General features: G+C 40.9%; 3 protein-coding genes across 3 annotated transcripts in view; 2 read left to right on the top strand and 1 right to left on the bottom strand.

The window, feature by feature from the left end:
• The first annotated feature begins 5,672 nt into the window (after positions 1–5,672).
• On the top strand, positions 5,673–7,359 carry LOC111563035 (olfactory receptor 52K2-like). Its single transcript, XM_055011890.1, has 2 exons — positions 5,673–5,677; positions 6,025–7,359. Exons 1-2 carry the CDS (start codon positions 5,673–5,675, stop codon positions 7,208–7,210), a joined length of 1,191 nt encoding a protein of 396 aa, XP_054867865.1. The 3' UTR covers positions 7,211–7,359.
• A 3,845-nt stretch (positions 7,360–11,204) lies between these two features.
• Positions 11,205–13,119, top strand: LOC111563036 (olfactory receptor 51E2-like). The gene has a single exon (XM_023261920.3). It carries the CDS (start codon positions 11,777–11,779, stop codon positions 12,755–12,757), a length of 981 nt encoding a protein of 326 aa, XP_023117688.2. The 5' UTR covers positions 11,205–11,776; the 3' UTR covers positions 12,758–13,119.
• A 50-nt stretch (positions 13,120–13,169) lies between these two features.
• The window catches only part of arrb1 (arrestin, beta 1), a 22,481-nt gene continuing 10,432 nt past the window's right edge, over positions 13,170–25,218 (bottom strand). Inside the window, exons 2-16 of the mRNA XM_023261914.3 lie at positions 24,972–25,002; positions 24,837–24,897; positions 24,698–24,742; positions 23,926–24,122; positions 21,594–21,653; positions 21,451–21,518; positions 20,258–20,393; positions 19,674–19,758; positions 19,409–19,481; positions 18,746–18,883; positions 18,598–18,681; positions 18,253–18,276; positions 18,112–18,182; positions 17,167–17,215; positions 13,170–14,796 (exon numbers count right to left, since the gene is read on the bottom strand). Of these exons, the coding sequence (XP_023117682.1) occupies positions 14,685–14,796; positions 17,167–17,215; positions 18,112–18,182; positions 18,253–18,276; positions 18,598–18,681; positions 18,746–18,883; positions 19,409–19,481; positions 19,674–19,758; positions 20,258–20,393; positions 21,451–21,518; positions 21,594–21,653; positions 23,926–24,122; positions 24,698–24,742; positions 24,837–24,897; positions 24,972–25,002 (1,234 nt within the window). The 3' untranslated portion in view covers positions 13,170–14,684. The remainder of the gene's footprint in view (positions 14,797–17,166; positions 17,216–18,111; positions 18,183–18,252; positions 18,277–18,597; positions 18,682–18,745; positions 18,884–19,408; positions 19,482–19,673; positions 19,759–20,257; positions 20,394–21,450; positions 21,519–21,593; positions 21,654–23,925; positions 24,123–24,697; positions 24,743–24,836; positions 24,898–24,971; positions 25,003–25,218) is intronic.

The raw sequence follows: 25,218 nt of genomic DNA, 5'->3' as shown, positions 1-25,218 counted from the left end.
CTAACACAGGTGTTCAGCGGTAAGTTAGCCACCTGTGTTAATTAGCCCGCTAGCTAACTTAGCCGCTAAGCTAGCTAACTTAGCCGCTTAGCTAGCTAACGCGTCCGGACCAACTGCTCAAACACGACAAAACACAACTCTTCACAAGTCGCTGACTTAACGTACAACAAAGCAACGCTACTGGTTAGAAGTATTTATCTTCTTACCGTGTTTTACTCCAAAACAAGGTCAGCAGTAGTGATGATCCTCTGATACCGGAGGCTTCGACACATGCGCGGTAGCTCATGAAGCAAACAGAACCACTCTGCCGACGCGTGGGTTTGGTCACGTGACTCGTGATGTTTGAGTCACTTCGGTGACGTTTGAAGCGCTCAACTGCTTCGCATCACCTGATTGGTTCGGTTTGTTATGCGACTCACTGGGCGGGATCGAGTGTGTTCCAGGATAGGAGATCCCTTAGTGTCGTTCATTTCAATGATTTTCCGCAGAAAAGGTTGGTTTTGTTGCTGTCGTTAGTTGCTTTGACAGTTAGTAGTGTATATATATAGATAGAGCTATAGATATAGAGATATAAAGATATGGAGATATAGAGATGTAGATAGATAGATAGATAGATAGATAGATAAGATAAGATAAGATAAGATAAGATAAGATAAGATAAGATAAAGTTCTTTATTTCTCCCCACTCCAGGGGAAATTTACATTGTTACAGCAGTTTTATTTACAATATATACAAGGGTGGCAAAATTTTTAACAGAAAAAATAAAAATAAAAATAAAGTTTAAAAGTGCAAAGATGTGCAGTGCAAGAACGTCTGTGCAAATTTTATGGTTTGGGGTGGTAATGATATAGTCCAGTTTATGTTAACATCAGCCAGTGATGCTGATGTTGTACAGTCTTACAGCAGATGGGATGAATGACCTGCGATAGCGTTCCTTCTTGCAGGGTGGATGTCTCAGTCTGCTGCTGAAGGAGCTGCTTAAAGACCCCACAGTGTCATGCAGTGGGTGAGAGGGATTGTCCATGATGGATGTGAGCTTTGACAACATCCTCCTCTCACCCACCTCCTCTATGGAGTCCAGGGAACAGTCCAGGACAGAACCTCCTCCTGACCTTCTGTTTAGTCTCTTTCTGTCCCTTTCAGTGCTCCCTGCTCCCCAGCAGACCACTGCATAGAAAATAGCAGACGCTACCACAGAGTCATAAAATGTCCTGAGCAGAGTCCTGCACACTCCAAAGGACCTCAGTCTCCTCAGCAGGTGGAGACGACTTTGGCCCTTCTTGTACAGGACCTCTGTATTGTGTGTCCAGTCCAGTTTGTTGTTGAGGTGAACACCCAGGTATTTGTATGTGTCCACCATGTCAATGTCCAAACCCTGGATGTTCACCGGTGCAGTCCGGGGTGTCCTCCTCCTGCGGAAGTCCACGATCATCTCCTTCGTCTTACTGGCGTTGAGCTGCAGATGGTTTCGCTCACACCAGTCCACAAAGTCAGAGATGACCATCCTGTACTCCCGCTCGTCCCCTTCAGATACGCACCCAACAATGGCTGTATCATCGGAGAACTTCTGGAGGTGACAGATCTCAGAGTTGTAGTGGAAGTCCGATGTGTACAGGGTGAAGAGAAAGGGGGAGAGCACTGTCCCCTGTGGGGCCCCCATGCTGCTGACTACCACATCAGATAGATAGATAGATAGATAGATAGATAGATAGATAGATAGATAGATAGATAGAGCTGCAGAAGATATAATTAGCTGTAGAAAATATAACTACACTATTGTTGTCCTTGAAGTGCATGCCTGAAGGAGCCAATGCCCAATTTCAATGGAATGGAAAATTACTTGAATGCATTCAAATTATGATCGACTTTGGTAAGTGATTGTTTCACAGGTCCAGTGTATGCTGTGTGATACCAGGAAATAGTAAAAGAAGAAACCTCTTGAGTCCGAAAACTGTTGATAAATTGTTATTTTTGAATAAAAAATCATATCCAGTTACACAAGCACACTCACTGATCTGTTTTCAAGCACACCTTCATTACCAACCTCTTTACCAATTAACACCATGACATACTTTGCCAAAATCCATAATATAATCTGTATTTGCACCAGACCCATGTGAAAATTACATCAGTCTGTATTTATAGAGCATCTCATGAATGTAGCAGCACCGTTTAAATGTTTCATAACACAGAATATAAGTGAAGAGTATCCAGGGTTACAGACCAACATGGCAAATAAGAAACCTGCTCTTCAATAGTTATTGTCATTATTATTACTAGTAATATTATCATTATTGTAGCCACTAGAACAGATACAATCATGTAGTGTAGTCAAACAGGAACGTGCATTGCGAATCAAATCCAAAACAATCCATGAACCAATCAGTAACATGAATCGACTGCACTTCATTTTATTGACCACTAGATGTCCTACTCGAGCATTGTGTGTCAGTGAAGCCTCGAGTAATGAACCATGTTTTGAATGAAGTGTCGAAGCTTCAACAAAGTCTCGATCAGCATCACTAGTCAACAGCAGCCAGAGATGCTACCAGACGTGCCGACCATAGATATACATAGACTAGATCCGCTAGCGCGTTGTCTTCTATGTATTTCTATGGTCTGACCAATCACTGCTCTCTGGCTCCGCCCTCTGAGAATCTTGTTGTTGTTTGGCTCCACACTTGCTGATGACCACTTCCGGTCTCAGAAAATGAAAAAAACTGACCTTTTTTAGTTTCTGTCTCTTACTGATTTTATTTTTTTTGTTATTCTAAATATAAAAAGAAAATCAAAGCATTTAAAAAAATTCGTATATCCCTTTTTGATCATGAAAAGGAAAAACACCTTGTATTTCAATTTTAATTTTTGTATTTTAAAACGAAGATCAAATAACCACTCCTTTTTTGTTTTTCAATACACGTTTCAGAACGGAAAATCCAATTGCCAGATAAATACACGGACCCAAACACCAGCCAGATTTATTAAAACAAAAAATATTGAAAAATGTAAAAAAAAAAAAAACCAAACCTAAAATTAAAAGTTAATTCACCTGTTATATTTTTTATTAAATAAAAAATATAAACAAATTTAAAAACAAAATTATTAAAAAATATATTGAATCTTTTTAAAAAGTAATTATCAAAATAAAATAAAAAGTGAATTTCACGTTAACTGCGTAAACACCAATCAAATTTATAAAAATTTTAATTTTCTTATAAAATAAAAAAATTGAAAAATATTTTAAATATAAAATAAAAGTTAATTTACATGTTAACTGTTCAAAGGCAAACCAAATTTACTAAAATAAAAACATTAAAAAATGTATTTTTTATTAAAATAAAAATATTTTAAAAATTAGAGTAAATAAAAATTCATTCACATGTTAACTGCACAAACACCAGCCACGTTTATTAAAATAACAAAATATAAAAAAGACATTAAAAGAAAATTAAAAGTCAATTTATATGTCAACTTATTTTATTAAAAAAAAAGTATTTAAAAAATTGAAAAGCAAAATTCCAAAAAATATTAAAACATTTTTTAAATCAAATAAAAAAAGTGAATTTCCCTGTTAACTGTCCAAACACCAACCAAATGGACATTTTATTTTAATTTTTTCACTTATTATTTTATTATTTTCTGGACTAAAACTATTTTCTCCAACACTAAATATAAACCTGATATAGTCCAGGTGTTTCTCTGTGATCATCTGAGCTTCATTTTTCAGTTACTTCAGGTTTATTTTTATAGTACTCAGCTCTGAATGTGCATTTTCTCTGAGGGTTTAATCTGATGTTTCGCTGGCAGATTTTCTGCTTTTTTAAAAACCCTGCAGCTGAAACTATTTTCTACTAAATCTACAAATACAGAGAATAATTCACAGGTCTATTAATATTTTGTATTAATAATGTGAAGTAAAGCTTTAAAATAAACGCAATGGAGGCGTCCTAGAATGTCATGAAACATGGAAATATTACAGTAAAGTGAATTAACGCTTTAATACTTTCTATTATGTTAATTATTTTATTGGTTTATTTAGATTTTATTTCCACTAAAGTTCCTCCTCATGAAGCTCATTTATGATTTAGTTTATTTGTTTTAATATTTAAATAACAGAAAATAATGGCAGACACTGAATTATTTATATGAAAAACCCTCATTATGTAGATTTATTTTTTACTTTTTATTAACTCATCAGGGCATTATTAGACAACAATAATAATTAAAAATAATAATTACTAGATAACAATAATAGTTAAATATAATAAAATAATAATAATTAGACAACAATATTAATTAAATATAATAAAATAATAATTATTAGACAACAATAATAATTAAATATAATAAAAGTATAATTATTAGACAACAATAATAATTAAATATAATAAAATAATAATTATTAGACAACAATAATAATTAAATATAATAAAAGTATAATTATTAGACAATAATAAATATAATATAATAAAATAATAATAATTAGACAACAATAATAATTAAATATAATAAAAATAATAATTATTAGACAATAATAATAATTAAATATAATAAAAGAATAATTATTAGACAACAATAATAATTAAATACAATAAAATAACAATTACTAGACAACAACAATAAATAAATATAATAAAATAATAATTATTAGACAATAACAATTAAATATAATAAAATAATTATTAGATACACACATATTTGTGTGTCCTTGTGTTGGTTTTGTGTTGTTTAATGTTGGTTTTCTGTTGTTGACATTGTTCTGTCCTCTGTATATGCTCTCAGCTCTCGTAGGAGGCAGTCGCATTTTCCCTCGCTCCGTTTCTATCTCTGTTCTCCCCACTCCCTCATGTCTTCTGCTTGCTGCACTTTGTCTTCGTCTCGTCTTTCTGACTTGGAGCGATCGCTTGGCACTGGACCTTCGAAACACCGATCATGGAATTGATTAACTGGTCTCTCAACGCAATTGACAAGATTGTCGCCACAAAGAGCACAGGCCTAGGGGAGCCTACCTGCCCGGATGGGAGTTTCGCCTCTGGTTACGTGATCGACGCCTGGGGGAAGTGGAAGGGGATCATGTGCCTGGCACCCCTATCCGTGGAGGATGTGGAAGATGTTTATATATTCGGATTTATGATGACAGGCCTGCTGATAATTGGCTTGTTCACTGGCCTGAGCTTCTGGAAAATCAGGAAGACCACAGACAGAAACGACATCCAAACTCTGCTGGTCTATGCAAACAATCGGATCACGGCTGCCGATGCTCGGTATGACGAACTCAATCGTAAGATGAACAGTTTGCTTGGTGTGGCTGTTGATCTGAGTCGCAGACCCCCCCCCCCCCCCCCCCCCCCGACACACACACACACACACACACACACACACACACACACACACACACACACACACACACACACTTTCCCAAGGACACCTGTTGACTTTTGGACCGGGCCAACCGAGGACGTCTCCATAGCAACCTTGCTGTGTTATCGCACTCCCACCCTCACGAACTGAGACACCGGAGGTCTGAGACGGAAGAAGATGGGCTACACGCATACACACACATTCGGACTCATGAACTGAGGACTGAGCTAAACATTTGCACACATGTCCATAATCTCCATCCCCCCCGCCTCCACAAGCTTTCCTCACTATACACAGGAGCCAGGAATCCATGCAGTAATTTGCTGCACGGGAACCAGCTAACTGTGCGGTGCTCCCCCCTCCACCACCCCACATCCTTATCCCAACTATACTTGTCTAATGTCATGCTTTGCCTGTTTGCGGGTTTGTTTTTTTAGGTTCCTTCTCAAATTGAATTTCCCAACATTGGAAGTTTCATTTGGTACAACGAGCCTTTTTTTTCTTCTACCCTCTGCTATCCCTACCCAGATCCCAACATGTGTTTTTCTTTTTTTTCCTCAAGAAAGGTGCCACGCAGCACTGCACAGCAGCCGGAGCTGTCATTGGCAGGGCAGCTCAAATGAAATTTCATTGTATATGAAAGTGTGCAATTACAAATAAAGCTATCTATCTATCTATCTATCTATCTATCTATCTATCTATCTATCTATCTATCTATCTATCTATCTATCTATCTATCTATCTATCTATCTATCTATCTATCTATCTATCTATCTATCCATCTATCTATCTCTGTGTCTTCAGCTGACTAACAGGATTTTGAACGTGTCGTCTCACCGTCTCTTCCTATTGGACGGTTTCGGTGACCTGGGAGCGCTGAGGTCTGTCCTCTTCCTGCCATTCTTCTTCCACTTTGTCGTGTCACTGTCGGCAACCTCTCTGCTGCTGCTGGTGGTGGTGTCCAACCAGAGCCTCCACTCACCCATGTACCTGCTGATGGCCTCCATGGCGGCCGTGGACCTCAGCCTGCCGCTGTTCTTCGTCCCCGACATGCTGCTGAACTTCCTGTTGGGCCGGAGGAGCATCTCTTTGATTGGCTGCCTGCTGCAGATGCACCTCCTCCACTTCCTGGGGGCGCTGCAGTCCACGCTGCTGGTCTGGATGGCACTGGACCGCTACTTCGCTATCTGCACACCACTCAGCTACCACCAGCAGATGGCGCCACGGAGGTTCTCCAGGTTTGTGGTTCCTCTGGTGCTGAGGAACGCCGTCATGGTGTCGCTGCTGGTGGGCCTGACGGGAATGCTGAGGTTCTGCGGGAACGTGATCCAGCACTGCTTCTGTGAGCACATGGCGCTGGTGGAGCTCTCCTGTGGACCGACCTCGACCAACAGCCTGCTGGGCCTCCTGGCCCTGGCCTTCATCCCCGTCACCAACTTCCTCCTCATCTTCGCCTCCTATGTGCTGATCTTCGGCTCGGTGCCCAGGTCTGGCCGGGCGGGCGTCCGAGCGCTGCACACCTGTGTGACCCACCTGCTGGTGATGCTGGTCAGCCTGGCGGTGGTGCTGGTGGCCTTCCTGTCGTACCGGATCAGAACCAGCCTCCCAGTGTCCTGCCGGGTCTTCTTCAGCTCCATGTACCTGCTGCTCCCCAGCTGCTTCAACCCCATCATCTACGGCGTCAGAACCAAAGAGATCCGGCAGCACATCCTGAAGACGCTGAGCTGCTGTTCAAGAACTCGAACCCTGACCCGACCAGAACCCTCTACAGAACCCCAGAACCTGAAGGAACCAACAAACCAACCAGAATCCTCTACAGAACCTGAAGGAACCACCAAACCAACCTGAACCCTCTACAGAACCTGAAGGAACCACCAAACCAACCAGAACCCTCTACAGAACCTCAAGGAACCACCAAGCTGAAGACTGAAAGTAGAAGATGTTCCAGACGGTGTCTTCTGAGAGGAAGAAGTCCTGAAGAAGTCCATTAAAAAGTGATAAATCTTGACCCTCCTCTATGGACTTCAAGGACCTGGAATGTTCTAAGTGAGACTAAAGACTGGAAGCAGGAGAGAAGAACATCCCCTGGAGAAAGTTCTAGAGTAGACCTACTGACAACTGGAGAAAGTTCTAGAGAAGACATACTGACAACTGGAGAAAGTTCTAGAGTAAACCTACCGACAACTGGAGAAAGTTCTAGAGAAGACCTGCTGATAACTGGAGAAAGTTCTAGAGTAGACCTACCGACAACTGGAGAAAGTTCTAGAGAAGACCTGCCGACAACTGGAGAAAGTTCTAGAGTAGACCTGCCGACAACTGGAGAAAGTTCTAGAGTAGACCTACTGACAACTGGAGAAAGTTCTAGAGTAGACCTACTGACAACTGGAGAAAGTTCTAGAGAAGACCTGCCGACAACTGGAGAAAGTTCTAGAGTAGACCTACTGACAACTGGAGAAAGTTCTAGAGAATACCTACTGACAACTGGAGAAAGTTCTAGAGTAGACTTACCCACAACTGTCCAGTTGTCAGTTGATCTACTCTAGAACTTTCTCCAGGAGATGTTCTCCTCTATGGACTTCAAGGACCTGGAACTCTGGAAATATTCCCAGTATGAAGGTAGAACTCTGATCATTGATAAAGTTACTGGAGATGAAGAACCAGATGTTCTGAGGAGGAACTGATGGATCTTCACAGAGGGACTCGTATAAAAGCTGTTCCTGAAGTTCAGAAGGTTTTTAGATGTTTTCAGACACGAGGAAATGAGTGACGGAGGAAACAGCCTGATTGGTTGAACCAACCTGGAGACTCCTGAAGGTAACCTAGCAGCTCCTCCATCCTGGTTCATCTGTGGTGGATCTCTGAACATGACTCCAGTTTGTGGTGGTTTTGTTATAGTTTTGTGTCTATTTTGGTCATTTTGTGTCCCTTTTTTGTTGGTTTTATGTCTATTTTTGGTGACTTGTGTCCTTTTGTTGTTGGTTTGGTGGCCATTTTGAGTGCCTTTGTAGTGGTATTGTGTCTCATCGTAGAGGTTTGGCATCTTTTGTGGTCATTTTGTTTCCCTGATTGTCATTTTGTGTCTGTTTTGGTCATTTTGTTGGTTTTGTGGTCGCTTTGTGTCTCTTCATGGTGATAGCTGGATGGTTTTGGTGTTTTTTTAAAGACATCATGACTTTTAAACTCCTTTAAGGACAGTATTTGTTCTCCGTCTGTCCTGCCGGAGGTTGAAAGTGGTAAATTAGCAGCAGATCAACATGAAAGCATGAGTTTGTGTTAAACCTTCAGACTGGAACACCATGAAGCTGTTTAACGCCTCAGAAACTCATCAGAGGTGTGAGTCCCAGCAGGACGGACGGACTAATTAAAGAGAGCAGATAATGAATCCCAGCATCTTCCAGACCAATTAGCTCCAGGAGAGACGACAACAAACACATTCCTGAAGGAGGAAAATTAGATTCAAACCTCCGAGGAACGAGTTTGATTTATTGTTTCAGTGAAACAGCAGAATGCTGAGATGAATCCATGGTAATGTCCAGTCTGGTTTTGTGTTTTGTTTTTGAGTCTCTTTTTATCGTTTTGTCTTCTTTATGCTCTTTTGTGTCTGCTTTACGCTGTTTTGTGTCTTCTTTATGCTATTTTGTGTCTCATTTTTGTCGTTTTGTGTCTTCTTTATGCGGTTTGTGTCTCTTTTTTGTCGTTTTGTGTCTTCTTGATGCCGTTTTGTGTCTCGTTTTTGTCAGTGTCTTCTTTATGCTGTTTTGTGTCTCATTTTTGTCGTTTTGTGTCTTCTTGATGCTGTTTTGTGTCTCGTTTTTGTCGTTTTGTGTCTTCTTTATGCTGTTTTGTGTCTTCTTTATATCATTTTGTGTCTTCTTTATGTCGTTTTGTGTTTTCTGTATGCTGTCTTGGGTCTTGTAATCTGAGTTTTATTGAGTATTGAATCATTAAATGTCCAGAAACTCATTTTTTCTGTCAAACCTGCAGATTTTGAACCAGATGATCAGCTGATGAACAAACCTCAGGGTCATTAAAAGTGATTAAACTCCAGAGAACCTGGAGGCTCTCAGCCAATCACAGAGCTGCTATGTTCGAGTCCTGTGGGACGTCTGGACATTGGGCTTTAAGACGAGCTGAGAGGACCCCAGGTTTCCCCGACGACCAGCCGAGGCTCTGCAGGTAAGAACCTGTGATTCCTCCACTGATTCTGATCACTTTAATCTACAAACTCTACTGGTGTGGTGTCTCCTCAGGACGTTGGGTTTCCTTTCTGTCACGTTTTGGTTGTTTTTTGTCTAGTTTTTATCGCTTTGTGTCTCGTTTTTGCCATTTTGTGTCTTGTTTTTGTTGTTTTGCATCTCGTGTTTGTCATTGTGTCTTGTTTTTGCTGTTTTGCGTCTTTTTTGTGTCTCGTTTTTGTCATTTTGCATCTCGTTTTTGTCATTTTGCATCTCGTTTTTGTCGTTTCGCGTCACGTTTTTGTCATTTTGCATCTCGTTTTTGTTGTTTTGCGTCTCATTTTTGTCTTTTTGCGTCTCGTTTTTATCGCTTTGTGTCTCGTTTTGGTCGTTTTGCGTCTCGTTTTTGCCATTTTGTGTCTTGTTTTTGTTGTTTTGCATCTCATTTTTGTTGTTTTGTGTCTCATTTTTGTCGTTTTGTGTCTCGTTTTTATCGCTTTGTCTCGTTTTTGTGTCATTTTGTGTCTCCTTTTTATCGGTTTGCATCTTGTTTTTGTTGATTTGCGTCTCGTTTTTGTCGTTTCGCATCTCGTTTTTGTCATTTTGCATCTCGTTTTTGTTGTTTTGCATCTCATTTTTGTCGTTTTGTGTCTCGTTTTTATCACTTTGTGTCTCGTTTTGGTCGTTTTGTGTCTCGTTTTTATCGCTTTGTGTCTCGTTTTGGTCGTTTTGTGTCTCATTTTATCACTTTGTGTCTCGTTTTGGTCGTTTTGTGTCTCGTTTTTGTCGCTTTGTGTCTCATTTTGGTCGTTTTGCGTCTCATTTTTATCGCTTTGTGTCTCGTTTTTGCTGTTTTGCGTCTTTTTTGTGTCTCATTTTTGTCATTTTGTGTCTCGTTTTTATCGGTTTGCATCTTGTTTTTGTTGATTTGTGTCTTGTTTTTGTTGATTTGTGTCTTGTTTTTGTCGTTTCGCATTTCGTTTTTGTCATTTTGCATCTCGTTTTTGTTTTGCGTCTCATTTTTGTCGTTTCGCGTCTCATTTTTGCTGTTTTGCGTCTCGTTTTTGTCATTTTGCACCTTGTTTTTGTTGTCATGTTAATCTGTTTCTCATAAAGCAGAAGTCCCTCCGTGGATGGAGAGCAGTAGCAGTCAGTGACGTATTAATTATGCTATCAGCAGAAATATTAATATGGATGAGTATTAACTGATGAAAACCTGAATATTTTGACTCCTCTTCAGCATCAGGATTTGTTTGGAAATAAAAATTTAAACTTTTGGTGATTTTGGCAACATATCTCTACATATATGTGGAATTATACATACATGTACAAACATACTATCACGTCTCTTGTGAATTTCTATGCTGTGACATTTTTTTATGACACACTAAACTATGAGGCTTTTATTTTTACGACCGACTGCTCCGTGTTGATTTCCTGTTTTATGTTCAGGGTTCAAGTCAGATTATTTCTCTTAATTAATGACCAAATATAAAAGCTGGTGTTTCTCTAGCTTGAATCTGGAGATGGAGTCCCACCAGCAGGAGTTCTGGAGTGGTTTTTGGTGGATTTGTGTCTCTTGGTGGTGATTGTGGTGATTTTGCGTCTCTTTTGTTGGTGTTGTGGTCACTTTGTGTCTCTTAGTGTTTTTGGGGTTTTTTTGTGGTGGTTTTATTGTCATTTTTGGTGTCTTTATGATGGTTAGGGATCTTGTTGTGGTGGTTCAGAATCATTTTTTGGTGGCTTTGCGTCTCTTAGTGGTGGTTTTGTGTCACTTTGCGTCTCTTTATGGTGATAACTCGAATCATTTTGGTGCTTTTTAAAAGACAACATGACTTTTAAACTCTTTTAAAGACAGTGTTTCATCTTTGTCCTGTCGGAGGTTAAAAGTGTTAAATAAGCAGCAGATCAACATGAAATCATTTGTTGTTTTTGTCATTTTGAGTCTCATTTTTGTCTTTCTCAGTCTCGTTTTAGTCATTTTGTGTCTCGTGTTGTGTCTCGTTTTTGTCATTTTGTGTCTCGTTTTTGTCGTTTTGTGTCTCGTTTTTGTCGTTTTGAGTCTCGTTTTTGCCGTTTTGTGTGGTGTTAGAAGAACTAGAAGCTAAAGCTGCTTCATGACATATGAAGGTCACCATTTTCTACCACAACCGACCAACCGATGAGTAAAAACACAGATTCCACGTCTGAACCGTCCTGATCTTGTTTTTTCTGGTTCTCTGTCCAGGGAGTCCTCAGGATGTCGGGTCAGAACTTCTCCCACAGCAGCTTCATGTTCAGAGGGTTTCCTGAGCTGCAGAAGCACCGGTGGCTGCTGGCGCTGCTGTTCTCTGCGTCCTACCTGCTGGTGCTGCTGGGGAACTCTCTGGTGGTCTACGTGATCCGCAGCGTGGCCAGTCTGCACAGCCCCATGTACCTGCTGGTCTGCCTGCTGTGTGTGGTCGACGTCCTGGTGGCCACCGCCATCATCCCCAACATGCTGCTGGGCTTCCTGTTCGACTGGGACCACATCTCGCTGGCCGGCTGCCTGACTCAGATGTTCTTCACCCACTTCCTGTCCTCGGTGGAGTCCACACTGCTGCTGGCCATGGCGCTGGACCGCTACGTCGCCATCTGCAAGCCGCTACGCTACACCGAGATCATCGACTCATCCATGTTGGCGAAGCTGTTGCTGTTCACGCTGCTGCGGAGCATCTCCATCATGGCCACACTGGTGGGTCTGGCAGGTTCTCTGAGGTTCTGCGGCTCCAACGTCATCCGGCACTGCTACTGCGACCACATGGCGCTGGTCAGCCTGGCCTGCAGCAGCACCAGCAGGAACAGCGCCGCAGGCCTCGCCGTCATCATCTGCTTCGTAGGGGTGGACATACCGCTCATCTTCTTCTCCTACATGAAGATCATCAGCGTCGTGTTGCGAGCGGCAGCCGGTGAAGACCGACGGAAGGCTTTCCACACCTGCGGGACTCACCTGATGGTGATGATGTGTTTCTACCTGGTGGGCAGCGTCACCTTCCTGTCTCACAACCTGAACATCCCCATACCGACTGATGCCAACTCCGTCATGGGCGTCATGTACATCCTGCTCCCGGCGACGGTCAACCCCATCATCTACGGTGTCCGGACCAAAGAGATCCGCAACGGCTTCCTGAGGATCCTTAATCTGAGAGCAAAAACAATCATGTCTGTGAAGGTTTCTCCTGCTGGAAAACCACAAACATGACGTCCACCAGCAAGATAAACTCAGAGAGAACTAAACGAACCCTGTGGCGCTCAGGAGGTCTGAGGTTTACTGTGTTACAGCCCTAACCCAACCTTAACCCAACCCAACCTAACCCTAACTCAACCCAACCCTAACCCAACCCAAGACAACCCTAACCCAACATAGCCCTAACCCAACCCAACACAACCCAACCCAACCCAACACAACCCTAACCCAATCCAACACAACCCAACCCAACACAACCTTAACCCAACCCTAACCCAACACAACCCAACCCTAACCCAACCCAACCCTAACCCAACGCAACCCAACCCAACACAACCCTAACCCAACCCAACCGTAACCCCAACCATAACCCTAACTTCTAAATATACTTTATTTCCACCTCCATCATAAAGACGAAACCCACCGCAACGGCCACAAACGTCCTTTTATTAAAGATGCAGTGAAATATACAAGTTGGGTTCTTAAACTCTGACTAGCTGGAACAAGAGGAGAAACCATGGAGACATCCTGATCCTGGAGGAAACATGGAAATAAAAACTACAGTCGGTGTTCTGGTCCTCCATCATCACACAAACAACTACACACCTGCACAAAGGTCACCTGGAGGAAGTCGATGTTCTGATTAGTTTTCAGAGTAAAGGTTCAGTAATTACAGTCTTCTGAATAATTGATCATTAAAGAAGGGATTTTTTGTTAATCGATACATGTGATCAGTTTGAAAACCCTAAAACATGCAGTAGTGTGTAAATGTTCTTGTCCTGAGACCAAATCTATAAAAACTAGGAGAAAAGAATGTTTGAAAATATCTTTAAAATACCAAATAAGTCTGGAGTTCCCCTAAAATGACATTTTTCTCTTGTCCACCCCTCTGATGACCAAACTGGATCTCTAATAAAACAGAATCTAATTTAAATCTCTTTTTTTGGTTTTATTTTTTTCATTCATGTCTCTGTAATTGTGGGAAAATTTTTTTCACCAAAATAATATTTAAAATAATAATTATTATTCATGGAATGTTTCCCACAACATGTTAGTCTAACCTGGTGATGGCGTTTTTGTCAATTTGTCTCGTTTTTGTTATGTCTCATTTTTGTCGTTTTATGTCTCGTTTTTGTCTTTTGTGTCTTGTTTTTGTCATTTGCTGTCTTGTTTTTGTTTTTTTGTTTTATGTCTCGTTTTTGTCTTTTGTGTCTTGTTTTTGTCATTTGCTGTCTTGTTTTTGTTTTTTTCGTTTTATGTCTTGTTTTTGTCGTTTTACATCTCGTTTTTGTCATTTTTGTCGTTTTCTCTCATTTTTGTCGTTTTTGTTGTTTTCTGTCTTATGTTTGTGGTTTTCTGTTTTTGTTGTTTTATAGAAATGAAGTGAAAGAATGCCGTGAACACTGATGATGAAAACATGAGACTACAAACACTCAGATGCTCATTAAAATCAGGGCGTGGCTATGAAGGCTGATTATTGATGAATCCATGCAAACAGGTCACAGTCCTCCCAGCTGATGGTTTGAGGTCCTGCTGGCAGCTCGGACGTCCTGCAGATCACACGTATGTTCCTTCAACATACAGACCGACCATTAGCCTCCCGGTCGGCTGAATCATGGCTCTGACGGTGAACTGTTCAGTTGGCAGTGTTGTTGTTACGAAGACCCTCTGATACACAACATTGAAACTAATCTCAACACAACTGGACTCCCGTTCGTCGCTAATGGAAACACGTAGAACAAAGAGACGCTAGAGGCATGCTACCAGCTGGCGTTACGACATTCAGAGTTCCAGCCGGCTAATGAAGAAGAGCTGCTTCACCCGGAGGATTCAGGACGCAGAGGATGGACAGGAAACACAAACGCCACCGAGTGTTGAAGGATGTCCAGACTGACCTAAAGCTGACCTCCGTTAGCTCCACGCTAAACGCCGCTGTCCGTCTCTATCTGTCGTCCAGCTTGGGCGAATCCACCGGCTCCTCGTCTTCGTCCTTGTCATCTTTCGCACCAATCAGCCTCTGCCGGGCGAAGTCCTCGAAGATGATATCATCGTCACTGTGGGGAGGAGAAGGTTCTGGTCAGTCGGGAGATCAGCGTTCAAGAGAACACGTTTAGCTATTAGCGGAAAGTATCCAACTGTTTACTCATAGTTTTAGCCATTTCAAATGTTTATCCGTTATATTTAGTTAACAATTCCATTACCCACACAGCTAGCTAACTATTGTGTTATACTATTTTTAGTCCATGCTGTTAGCTAACTAGTTCAACCGTTTATTCATAATTGTAGCTATTTCAAATGTTTATCCATTATATTTAGCTAATGGTTTCATTACCCATATGGCTAGCTAACTATTCTGTTATGGAATTATTAGCCCATACTTTTAGCTAACAATTTCCTCTGTTTATCCATACTTTCAGCACTTATATTTTAATCTATAATATGAGCTAAAAATTTCAACCATTCACCAAAAGTTTGGCTAAGAACCTCCAGCTGTTTATTCATAACTTTAGCTAGCTATTTCAAATGTTTATCTATTTTACTTGGCTAACTATTTCAACTGTTATGGAATCTTTAGTCCATACTGCTAGCTAACTATTTCAACTGTTTATTCATAATTTTAGCTATTATAAACGTTTATCCATTGTATTTTGCTATTCATACCACTAGCTAACAATTCCAACAGTTTATCTTTACTTTTAGCTTTTAGAAAACAGTGTTAATCTATAATATGAGCTAAAAATCCCAACCATTCACCCACATTTTAGCTAAAGACTTCCAGCTGTTTATTCATAATTTTAGCTAGCTGTTTCAAATGTTTCTCTGTTTTCTTTGGCTAACTATTTCACCTGTTATGGAATCTTTGTCCATACTGCTAGCTAACTATTTCAACTGCTATGGAATCTTTAGTCCATATTGCTAGCTAACTATTTCAACTGTTTGTCTCTACTTTTAGATTTTCCACTCTTTTACCATTCTTCTACAGTATATTTATAACTTTAGCTAGCTATTTTAAGTTGCATTATTTTTAGCTAATAATTTTCAATTGTTTATCCTTACTTTTACCTAAAAATGCTCACAGTTAGTGATACTTTTAACAATGTTTCAATGGTTCAGTCATAATATTAGCATGTAATTCAACTGTTAGCGTCATATTTAACCAACTATACCATTCACAGTTTTATTGTTTAACTTCAGGAAACAGTTTCGACTGTTAGCCATGATTTCAGCCAATATTTTTTGAAAATAGTTATAACTAATTATTCACATTATTAAATTTTATCTATTTAATATTCATACTATGAATATTTTCAAAAACTACCACAGACAGACACTAAACTGCCATAAACAGACACAAAACTACAATAAACAGACACTAAACTACCATAAACAGACACTACAATAAACAGACACTAAACTACAATAAACAGACACTAAACTATAATAAACAGACACTAAACTACCATAAACAGACACTAAACTACAATAAACAGACACTAAACTACAATAAACAGACACTACAATAAACAGACACTAAACTACAATAAACAGACACTAAGCTATAATAAACAGACATTAAACTACCATAAACAGACACTAAACTATAATAAACAGACACTAAACTACCATAAACAGACACTACAATAAACAGACACTAAACTACCATAAACAGACACTAAACTACCATAAACAGACACTACAATAAACAGACACTAAACTACCATAAACAGACACTAAACTACAATAAAAAGACATTAAACTACCATAAACAGACACTACAATAAACAGACACCAAACTACAATAAACAGACACTAAGCTATAATAAAGACACTAAACTACCATAAACAGACACTAAACTATAATAAACACACACTAAACTACCATAAACAGACACTAAACTACCATAAACAGACACTACAATAAACAGACACTAAACTACCATAAACAGACACTACAATAAACAGACACTAAATTACCATAAACAGACACTAAACTACCATAAACAGACACTACAATAAACAGACACTAAACTACAATAAACAGACACTAAACTACCATAAACAGACGGCTGTGGGTGAAATCAGTTCTGATGTCAGACCTGAAGGTGATTTTATCTCAATCCTTGAGGCACAAATTTAGCATCTTTAGACTAAAATAGTAAAATTACCACAGGACGGTTAGTGTTATTATTTCATTGACAATTGATTATTGATGCTAAGCTAGCGATCACTGATTGGATGACAGCGTCTCTGTTAACCCCCCTGATTCAGCTGCTGCTGCGCTGCTGGTCCTCCCTGCAGCCCAGAGCCCATTTCCTGCTGCAGCCGCATTAAGACGCATTAAAGGCTGCGGCCCAGGAGACCAGTCCATCACCGCTAATGTCCACAGCAGCCAATCACGGCGCAGACAGGAAGACCAGGCTTACTGTGTGTCGAACTCGATGAGGTTTGTGTCGATCGGAGCTTCATCTGGAGCTGAGGGAGGAAGAGGAGGAGCTGGTTACACACCGAGAACATCAACAACCCGACAACTCTGTTAGTCTGTTTATCTGGAGTTAAAACAGGAAGGAGGGACGATTCAGGAACACGGTTCTACAATCTGTGTGCAGGAAGCAGCCGTGAAAACATCTGGTTAGCTAAGATTTACACAAAATACACTTTAAGGCCCCAAAAACGTTCCCTAAAGCATTCAGAAAACAAACCATTTAACCCAACAGGAACCAGGAAACAACTAAAAACCTGTGAGAGCAACAAGCTCAGAAACAGTGAACAGAGCAGCAAGATAAAGACAAAAATCACAGACACAATGACAAAAATCACACACACAATGACAAAAATGAGACACAAAATGAAAAAAGCAAGATGCATAATGACAAAAATTAGACACAAAATGACAAAAATTAGACACAAAATGAAAAAAAAGACATCTAATGACAGAAATTAGACACAAAATGAAAAAAAAGACATCTAATGACAGAAATTAGACACAAAATGAAAACAGCTAACGTTAGCTTGATGCTAGCAGCTTCCAGTGAAATAAAGCTAATGTTAGCTTAATGCTAGCGGCTTCCAGAGAAATAAAGCTAACGTTAGCTTGTCGCTAGCAGCATCCAGTGACATAAAGCTAGCGTTAGCTTGATGCTAGCAGCTTCCAGTGAAGTAAAGCTAACATTAGCTTGACGCTAGCAGCGTTAGCTTGATGCTAGCAGCATCCAGTGAAATGAAGCTAACGTTAGCTTGATGCTAGCAGCTTCCAGTGAAATGAACCTAATGTTAGCTTGATGCTAGCAGCTTCCAGTGAAGTAAAGCTAGCATTAACTTGATGCTAGTAGCTTCCAGTGAAATAAGGCTAGGATTAGCATCAGCCTCACCGTCTCTGTAGATGGACTCCTCCAGAGGCTTGGGGTGCATCAGCGTGAAGGGAAGCTCCACTGAGACGTCGCTGCAGGACAAAAGATCTGGTGAAGCTGAGTCAGAGACAGGAGGAATGTGTTGGTGCAGGTGGAGCTTACCTGGCCGCCAGGTCTCCCAGGAGCCTGAAACCAATGGACAGGAACATTGTCAGGTGTTTCATTCACATCCGCCCACTACCTGACTGAGCTCACTAACATCTACCATCATCAGAGCCTCCAGAAGAACCTGGAGCTGTGGACACAAACTACACCTCAGCAGGTCTGGAGGGACCTTCTGAGGAGGAACAGCCCCAATCTGAGTTTCTACAACCTGGTTCTACGTCATCCTGGTTCTACATCATCCTGGTTCTACAGCAGATCTGGAGTTCACCTGAGGCTACACCTGAAGCTACACCTGAGCTCAGACACACAGAGGAACCTGAGGAACCAGAACAGAGTACCTACCCGCCTCGTGACACCACCAGCTTCGCTTTGACCTTGTAGGACACGATGATGCCGAGGATCTCCTTGTTGGCTCCTTCCCTCAACCTGCAGACAGAACAGAGTCAGCGAGGTGTCACCCTGAAGGTTCTGAAGGTTCTGCTAGACTCACAGCGTGCTGGAGGCCAGGTTGGTGTCTTCATGCTTCAGTTTCCCGTCCAGAGCCAGACCTCGCTTCTCCCGGTTGTTGGCCAGGAACGGAGTCAGAGTGAAGACCTTGCAGAAGGTGGAGCTGGGAGCTACCACATCACTGCAGAGAGAAGAAACACTGGAGTGAACCGGAGAACCCAGGGAACACATCCAAGTTCTGTCAGGGTTCCACAGTTCAAGAACATCTGGAACCATCTGGACCCAGTTAGTCTCGTTGATCTTCACCGTGGTTCATGTTTCAATCTGAAGTTCTCTATGGAACCAAAACACCGTGAAGGAGAAGAACTCAGACAAAGTTCTGTTCCTGGTTGTTCCATCTGTGTACCTTCAGACTGGGACCTTCTGGACTTGGATCCTGTTTACCTTCAGACTAGGAACTTCAGACTGGGACCTTCTGGACCTTCTGGATGTGGATCCTGTTTACCTTCAGACTGGGACCTTCTGGACCTTGTGGATCTTCTAGACCGTCTGGATTTTCTGGATCTTCTGGATGTTCTGGACCTTGTGGACCTTCTGGATGTTCTGGATGTTCTGGACTTTCTGGACCTTGTGGACCTTCTGCACTTTTTGGACCTTCTGGATCTTCTCAGAGCTGAAACTAAACGTTAGTTTGGTTTAAACTCACTCTGACTCCTCGATGGCGACGGGACATTTGTACTGAGCCGTGTTGAACAGGCAGATGTCAGCGTACTGTCGCACTGCGGACACACAACGGGAGAATGAAACACAAACTCTACACAAAACTACACAACAACACAACACAACTCTACACAACACAACTCTACACAACACAACTCTACACAATACTACACAACACAATACTACACAACACAACAACACAACTCAACACAATTCAACACAACAACACAACTCAACACAGCAGCACCCACCTGAAATCTTCATCTTCTTCACCGTCTTGTTGGTGTTGTTGGTGACGTGGACGTTGACGCTGATGGGTTCACCGTGGTAATAGATCTGAGAGACAACAGGAGCATCACCGCCGTTAACACACAACAACAACAATCACATCAACAACAACAGCAACAATAACAACAACAGCAAAAACAACAGCAGCAACAACATCAACAACAATAACAACAGCAACAACAATCACATCAACAATAACAACAACAACAAAAACAACAACAGCAACAACAACAGCAACAACCAAGGTTCAGAGGTTCTTCCTATTAATAGTCATTGGTGCATATATAGATGTACAGGTACATTCAGGTGTTCTAATGTGTGTTCAGGTGTTTTCAGGTGTTCTAAGGTGTGTTCAGCTGTGTCCAGGTGTTCTAAGGTGTGTTCAGGTGTTCTAAGGTGTGTTCAGGTGTGTTCAGGTGTTCTAAGGTGTGTTCAGGTGTGTTCTCAGGTGTGTTCTAAGTTGTGTTCAGGTGTTCTAAGATGCATTCAGGTGTATTCAGGTGTTCTAAGGTGTGTTCAGCTGTGTCCAGGTGTGTCCAGGTGTTACCTCCTTGTCCAGAGAGGCCTCCAGGTGTAGAGGTTTGTCCGACATCAGGAACTGTCTGGTGGTTTCTGCTGTGGGCTGAGGACCTGGTTTCTCTGGAGCATACTGAACCTTCCTGATCACCAGACGCACAGAGTTCCTGCAACAACAAACACCTGGTTCTTCTCTGTGGTTCATCTAAAGTCCTGCAGCTCTGAGGAACCAGAACATCCTGAAGAAGGAGAGAGAACTCAGAGATGTCTTCTGGCAGCAGGACTCAGAACGAAAAACCTGAAACCAGTTGGTCCAAAGCTTGAAAACATGCTGTTCCTCAGACTTCTGTGGAAGTTCTCAGTCCTCCAGGTCCTGGAGATCAGAGGAGCTTCAGGAGAAATGTCTTCCAGAACCTCCAGGTGGTTCCTCCTGAAGCTCCTACCATCTCCTCATCCTGTAGATGTTTTTCTCCAGGCTTTTCTTCTCTACTCTGCTCATCATCAGTAGGAGATGTTTCTCCATGCTGGATGGATCTCCAACAACTTACTCCTCTGTTGTCTGTTTCTGAGTCAAGCTGCATTTATTTATTCAGCCAATAGCTTTGGTTTTACTCTTTTCATGTCTCTTTTTTGTCATTTACATTAATTCAAGGACCATCAGAAAACTGAAAACCTGACGATTCTTTCTGTTTTACCAGAACTAAATGGAGTAATTCTACAGATGTTCTAGAGGTGGCCTGTAAATGTTCTGGAGATGTTCCAGAGGTGGGCTTTAAATGTTCTTCAGATGTTCTAGAGGTGGGCTGTAAATGTTCTGGAGATGTTCCAGAGGTGGGCTGTAAATGTTCTGCAGATGTTCCAGAGGTGGGCTGTAAATGTTCTGCAGATGTTCCAGAGGTGGGCTTTAAATGTTCTGGAGATGTTCTAGAGGTGGGCTGTAAATGTTCTGGAGATGTTCCAGAGGTGGGCTGTAAATGTTCTGCAGATGTTCCAGAGGTGGGCTGTAAATGTTCTGCAGATGTTCCAGAGGTGGGCTGTAAATGTTCTGCAGATGTTCCAGAGGTGGGCTGTAAATGTGTCTGTCTGCAGATCTCTAGACGTTGTTGAGGTTTCTGGCTGTCAGCAGTGAGATGATGTGAGCAGGAAGCTGCTAATGCTCCATTCATAATTCATGTCTTAGTGTTTGGGAGGATGGGGGGTGAGGGAGCGCAGCAGCACTTTTACCTTTTGTGGATCTTTTCTTCAACATTTTCGGCACAGAAAGCTTTCACCTCGAAGTCGACGCCGCAGGCCTGAAGGCAGGAGGAACAGAAATGGCTTCAGACGTCACGTTGAACACCGTTACTGTTAGTTACAGTGAGTCTTACCTTCCCCGTGTCCTCCGGGCCCGGCTGCAGCGTGACCGAACATGGCAGGTTCAGAGGAATCTGGAACACGTAAAGTAAAAACATGCAAAGCCATCAGTCAGAAACACACCAGACATGACGAATTTAAACTAAATATGTCTGATCATTATTTCAGCAGGATGAGGCCACATTTCATCCATTTATTCATTTAAAACTCAACACTGAGTTTATAATGAAATAAATACAAACACACAAATTAAACAGTAATAAAAGAAGAAAACATGAAAAGGACAGAATTTAACAAGAGTTTAACCCTCTGAACTAAACCCACCAGCTGCTTTAAACGTCCATCATCTACACACCTGGACAGGTAACAGCCCATCACGGGGTTTGTGTCTCATTTTTGTCGTTTTATGTCTTCTTTTTGTCGCTTTGTGTAATGTTTTTTTCGCTTTGTGTCTCGTTTTTGTTGCTTTGTCTCATTTTCATCATTTTGTCTCATTTTTCTTGTTTTGTCTCGTTTTTGTCATTTTGTGTCTCGTTTTGGTGGTATTGTATCTCGTTTTTGTCGCTTTGTTTCTCGTTTTTGTTGTATTGTGTCTCATTTTTGTCCTTTTGTGTCTCATTTTTGTCCTTTTGTGTCTCATTTTTGTCGTTTTTTGTCTCGTTTTGGAGGTTTTGTGTCTCGTTTTTGTCATTTTGTGTCTCGTTTTTGTATCTTTGTTTCTCGTTTTTGTCGTTTTGTGTCTCATTTTTGTCATTTTGTGTCTCGTTTTTGTCATTTTTTATTTCATTTTGGTGGTTTTGTGTCTCGTTTTCATTGTTTTGTTCCTCATTTTTGTCATTTTGTGTCTCATTTTTGTCATTTTGTGACTTGTTTTCGTCATTTTGTGTCTCATTTTTTGTCATTTTGCATCTCGTTTTCGCTGCTTTGTTTCTCATTTTTGTCATTTTGTGTCTCGTTTTTGTCGGTTTTTGTCTCGTGGTGGTTTTGTGTCTCATTTTTGTCATTTTGTGTCTCGTTTTCATTGTTTTGTATCTCGTTTTTGTCATTTTGTGTCTCTTTCTGTCGTTTGTGTCTCTTTTTGTTGTTTTGTGTCTCATTTTCGTAATTTTGTGTCTGATTTTGGTCATTTTGTGTCTCATTTTGGTTGTTTTGTGATTTTGAAATTTTGCTGGGAGAGAACCTGGTGAACCCAGCAGGGAGAACATGGAGACTCCATGTAGAAAGATTCCAGGACCAGGCTGGGATGCCAACTGAGGATCTTCTAGCTGTGAGGCGATGGTGCTAACCTTGAGCCACCGTGCAGCTCTGGTTTAAACTCGTCACCTTTAAATAAAATGACTCCATCTATGAGAGAATCATCCATCTGTCAACTTACCAGCTGTCCTTGAAGGCATCATCTGTGACGTGTTTCCCTCTGGACCATGACTTTAAAGTCTGATATCTCTTCAAAATCTCATGATCCTACATATTTCACTTAAAAACTCTCCAAAAATAAACAATTTCAAACAATAATTGACTCACCGACCTCAAATTGCAACGACTTTTAATGAAGATAGTGACCAGATCTGCTGGAACCTCAACAGAACTAGAAGAAGCTTCAACAATGAAACTGGTGTTTGTGGAGATGGAAGATCTCTTGGTGGTATTTTAGAAAACACTCTCGGGAAACACAAACTCTTTTTTCCACAACTTGTTTTAAAACCAACAAAATTCTTCTTGAATGCATCAGAAACTCTAAGTTCCACATTTCTTACATATAAACCAACTTCTTCCCACAATAACTCCATTCTTTAGAAGACCTGAGATCTCTATTTCTGGTAATAATCATGTTCTACAGATGTTCCTTCACTGAAAAAGTACAAAAACTCCATAAAGATCTTGCAAAAAGTACCAAAAAGTCTATAAAGACCTTACAAAAAGTATGAAAAGTCTATAAAATCTTACAAGAAAGCATGAAAAGCCTAAAAAGATTTTACAAAAATTCCGAAAAGTCTATAAAGATCATACAAAAAGTACCAAAAAGTATATAAAGATCTTACAAAATATACCAAAAAGTCTGTAAGCATCACAGAAGGAGAATGCTAAAGTTGGGTGATAGTTGGGTGTCAGAAGGTCAAAGGCTTGATGCCGTCATTGAAACTGAATAGTAAGTCTTTTTCACTTTAATCTGTTTTAACTCCGTCGGTTCCAGTAAGTCGTGTATCAGACCCAGATGTAAACACCTGAAATAAAAGCTGAAATGTTGATCTCTGGTCTCATTAAACCCAAATGTTTTCAGTCCTCAGTAGACTAACCTTTTATGAATCAATTCTAGAGGAACCGGCTTTGTAGAATGGAGTGTGGTACCTCGAAGGTGAACGGGTAGGCGTGTTCTCCCAGCTTCTTGATGAGACGCTCCTGGAGGCGGGTCAGACTCTTCTTCTCTTCGGGCAGCGGAGGAAATGCCTGGATGTTGGCCACGAACAGATCCTTCCTGAACGTCAAGCCGAGGACGTCCAGATCCTCGCGGCCATAACGGAAGGCGCAGGTCAGAGTGACGAACACTGAAACGGCAAACACAGTCACTTCCTGTTTATAAGGTAGCTAGGCTAGCAGCTTCCACCCGCTTCCAGTGTTTATGCTAAGCTATGCTAACTTCGTAAAAGTAAAGCTGAGATGGTTTCAAGAGGTTAAAACATAAAAGATAAACAACTTCATGTCTAAATAGAAAAAGTAGCGGCTCCAGGATGTTTCCCTGAGGGACTCTTGTGTCTCGTATTTGTCGTTTTGTGCCTTTTTGGTCATTTTGTGTCTTGTTCGTGTTATTTTGTGTCTTATTGGTCATTTTGTGTCTCGTTTGTGTCGTTTTGTGTCTTTTTTTGTCCTTTTGTATCTCATGTGTCATTTTGTGTGTCATTTTTGTCATTTTGTGTCTCGTTTTGGTCAATTTGTGTCTTATTTTGGTCATTTTGTGTCTTATTTGTGTCATTTTGTGTATCGTTTTTGTCATTTTGTGTCTAAATATTATACAATGACCTGTTATATGCTATTTTGTAAACTGTTATGATCGGTTCCTTTGATTGGCTGTGATCTGATGAAATGCTGAGAGCCTTTAACTTGCATGTTCTGAACTTCTCACCTTTCCTCTCCTTCAGGTATTCCGGGTCGATCAGAACGACGCCGTCTGCAGGAACAAAACATAACGAAGTTGGATGATGAGCATTTGAAAGCTAGCAGAAGCTAAAGCTAGCTGTGTGCTGGGTGGAGGTGGAGCTCACCGACAGCTTCTACCAGGTCCACGTGGTCCACAAAGTCCCTCTTCCCCAGATAGACGGTGAGCTGGAGGAGGACGGATGGTTTAGTCCACAGACTGCTAGCAGTAAAGTGTCGGCTTTAAGAAGAAGGAAACTCACCTTTCCATTGGGACTGGCTTTCTTAAAGACCCTGAAACAGAGAGAAACAGGTTTTTATTTGGTTTGTTTGGTTATTAGAGTCAAATATCAACCAGAAGATCAATTATTGGATCTGATCAACTCCTCATTTTATAAACCAATATTGGATTTAGTTTTTATCTATAGTTTATCAGTAGTTTATCAATAGTTTATCAATAGTTTATCTGTAGTTTGTATCACAGTGAGGAAGAAATATAATTTCTGTCCG

Source organism: Amphiprion ocellaris, chromosome 7 (assembly GCF_022539595.1).
Source record: "Amphiprion ocellaris isolate individual 3 ecotype Okinawa chromosome 7, ASM2253959v1, whole genome shotgun sequence".
Taxonomy (NCBI): domain Eukaryota; kingdom Metazoa; phylum Chordata; class Actinopteri; family Pomacentridae; genus Amphiprion; species Amphiprion ocellaris.
This window is presented reverse-complemented; position numbering and strand designations above follow the sequence as displayed.

Coding starts and splice junctions, on each gene's coding strand:
- LOC111563036 (XM_023261920.3), top strand. CDS start 11,777: ATGTCGGGTCAGAACTTCTCCCACAGCAGCTTCATGTTCAGAGGGTTT.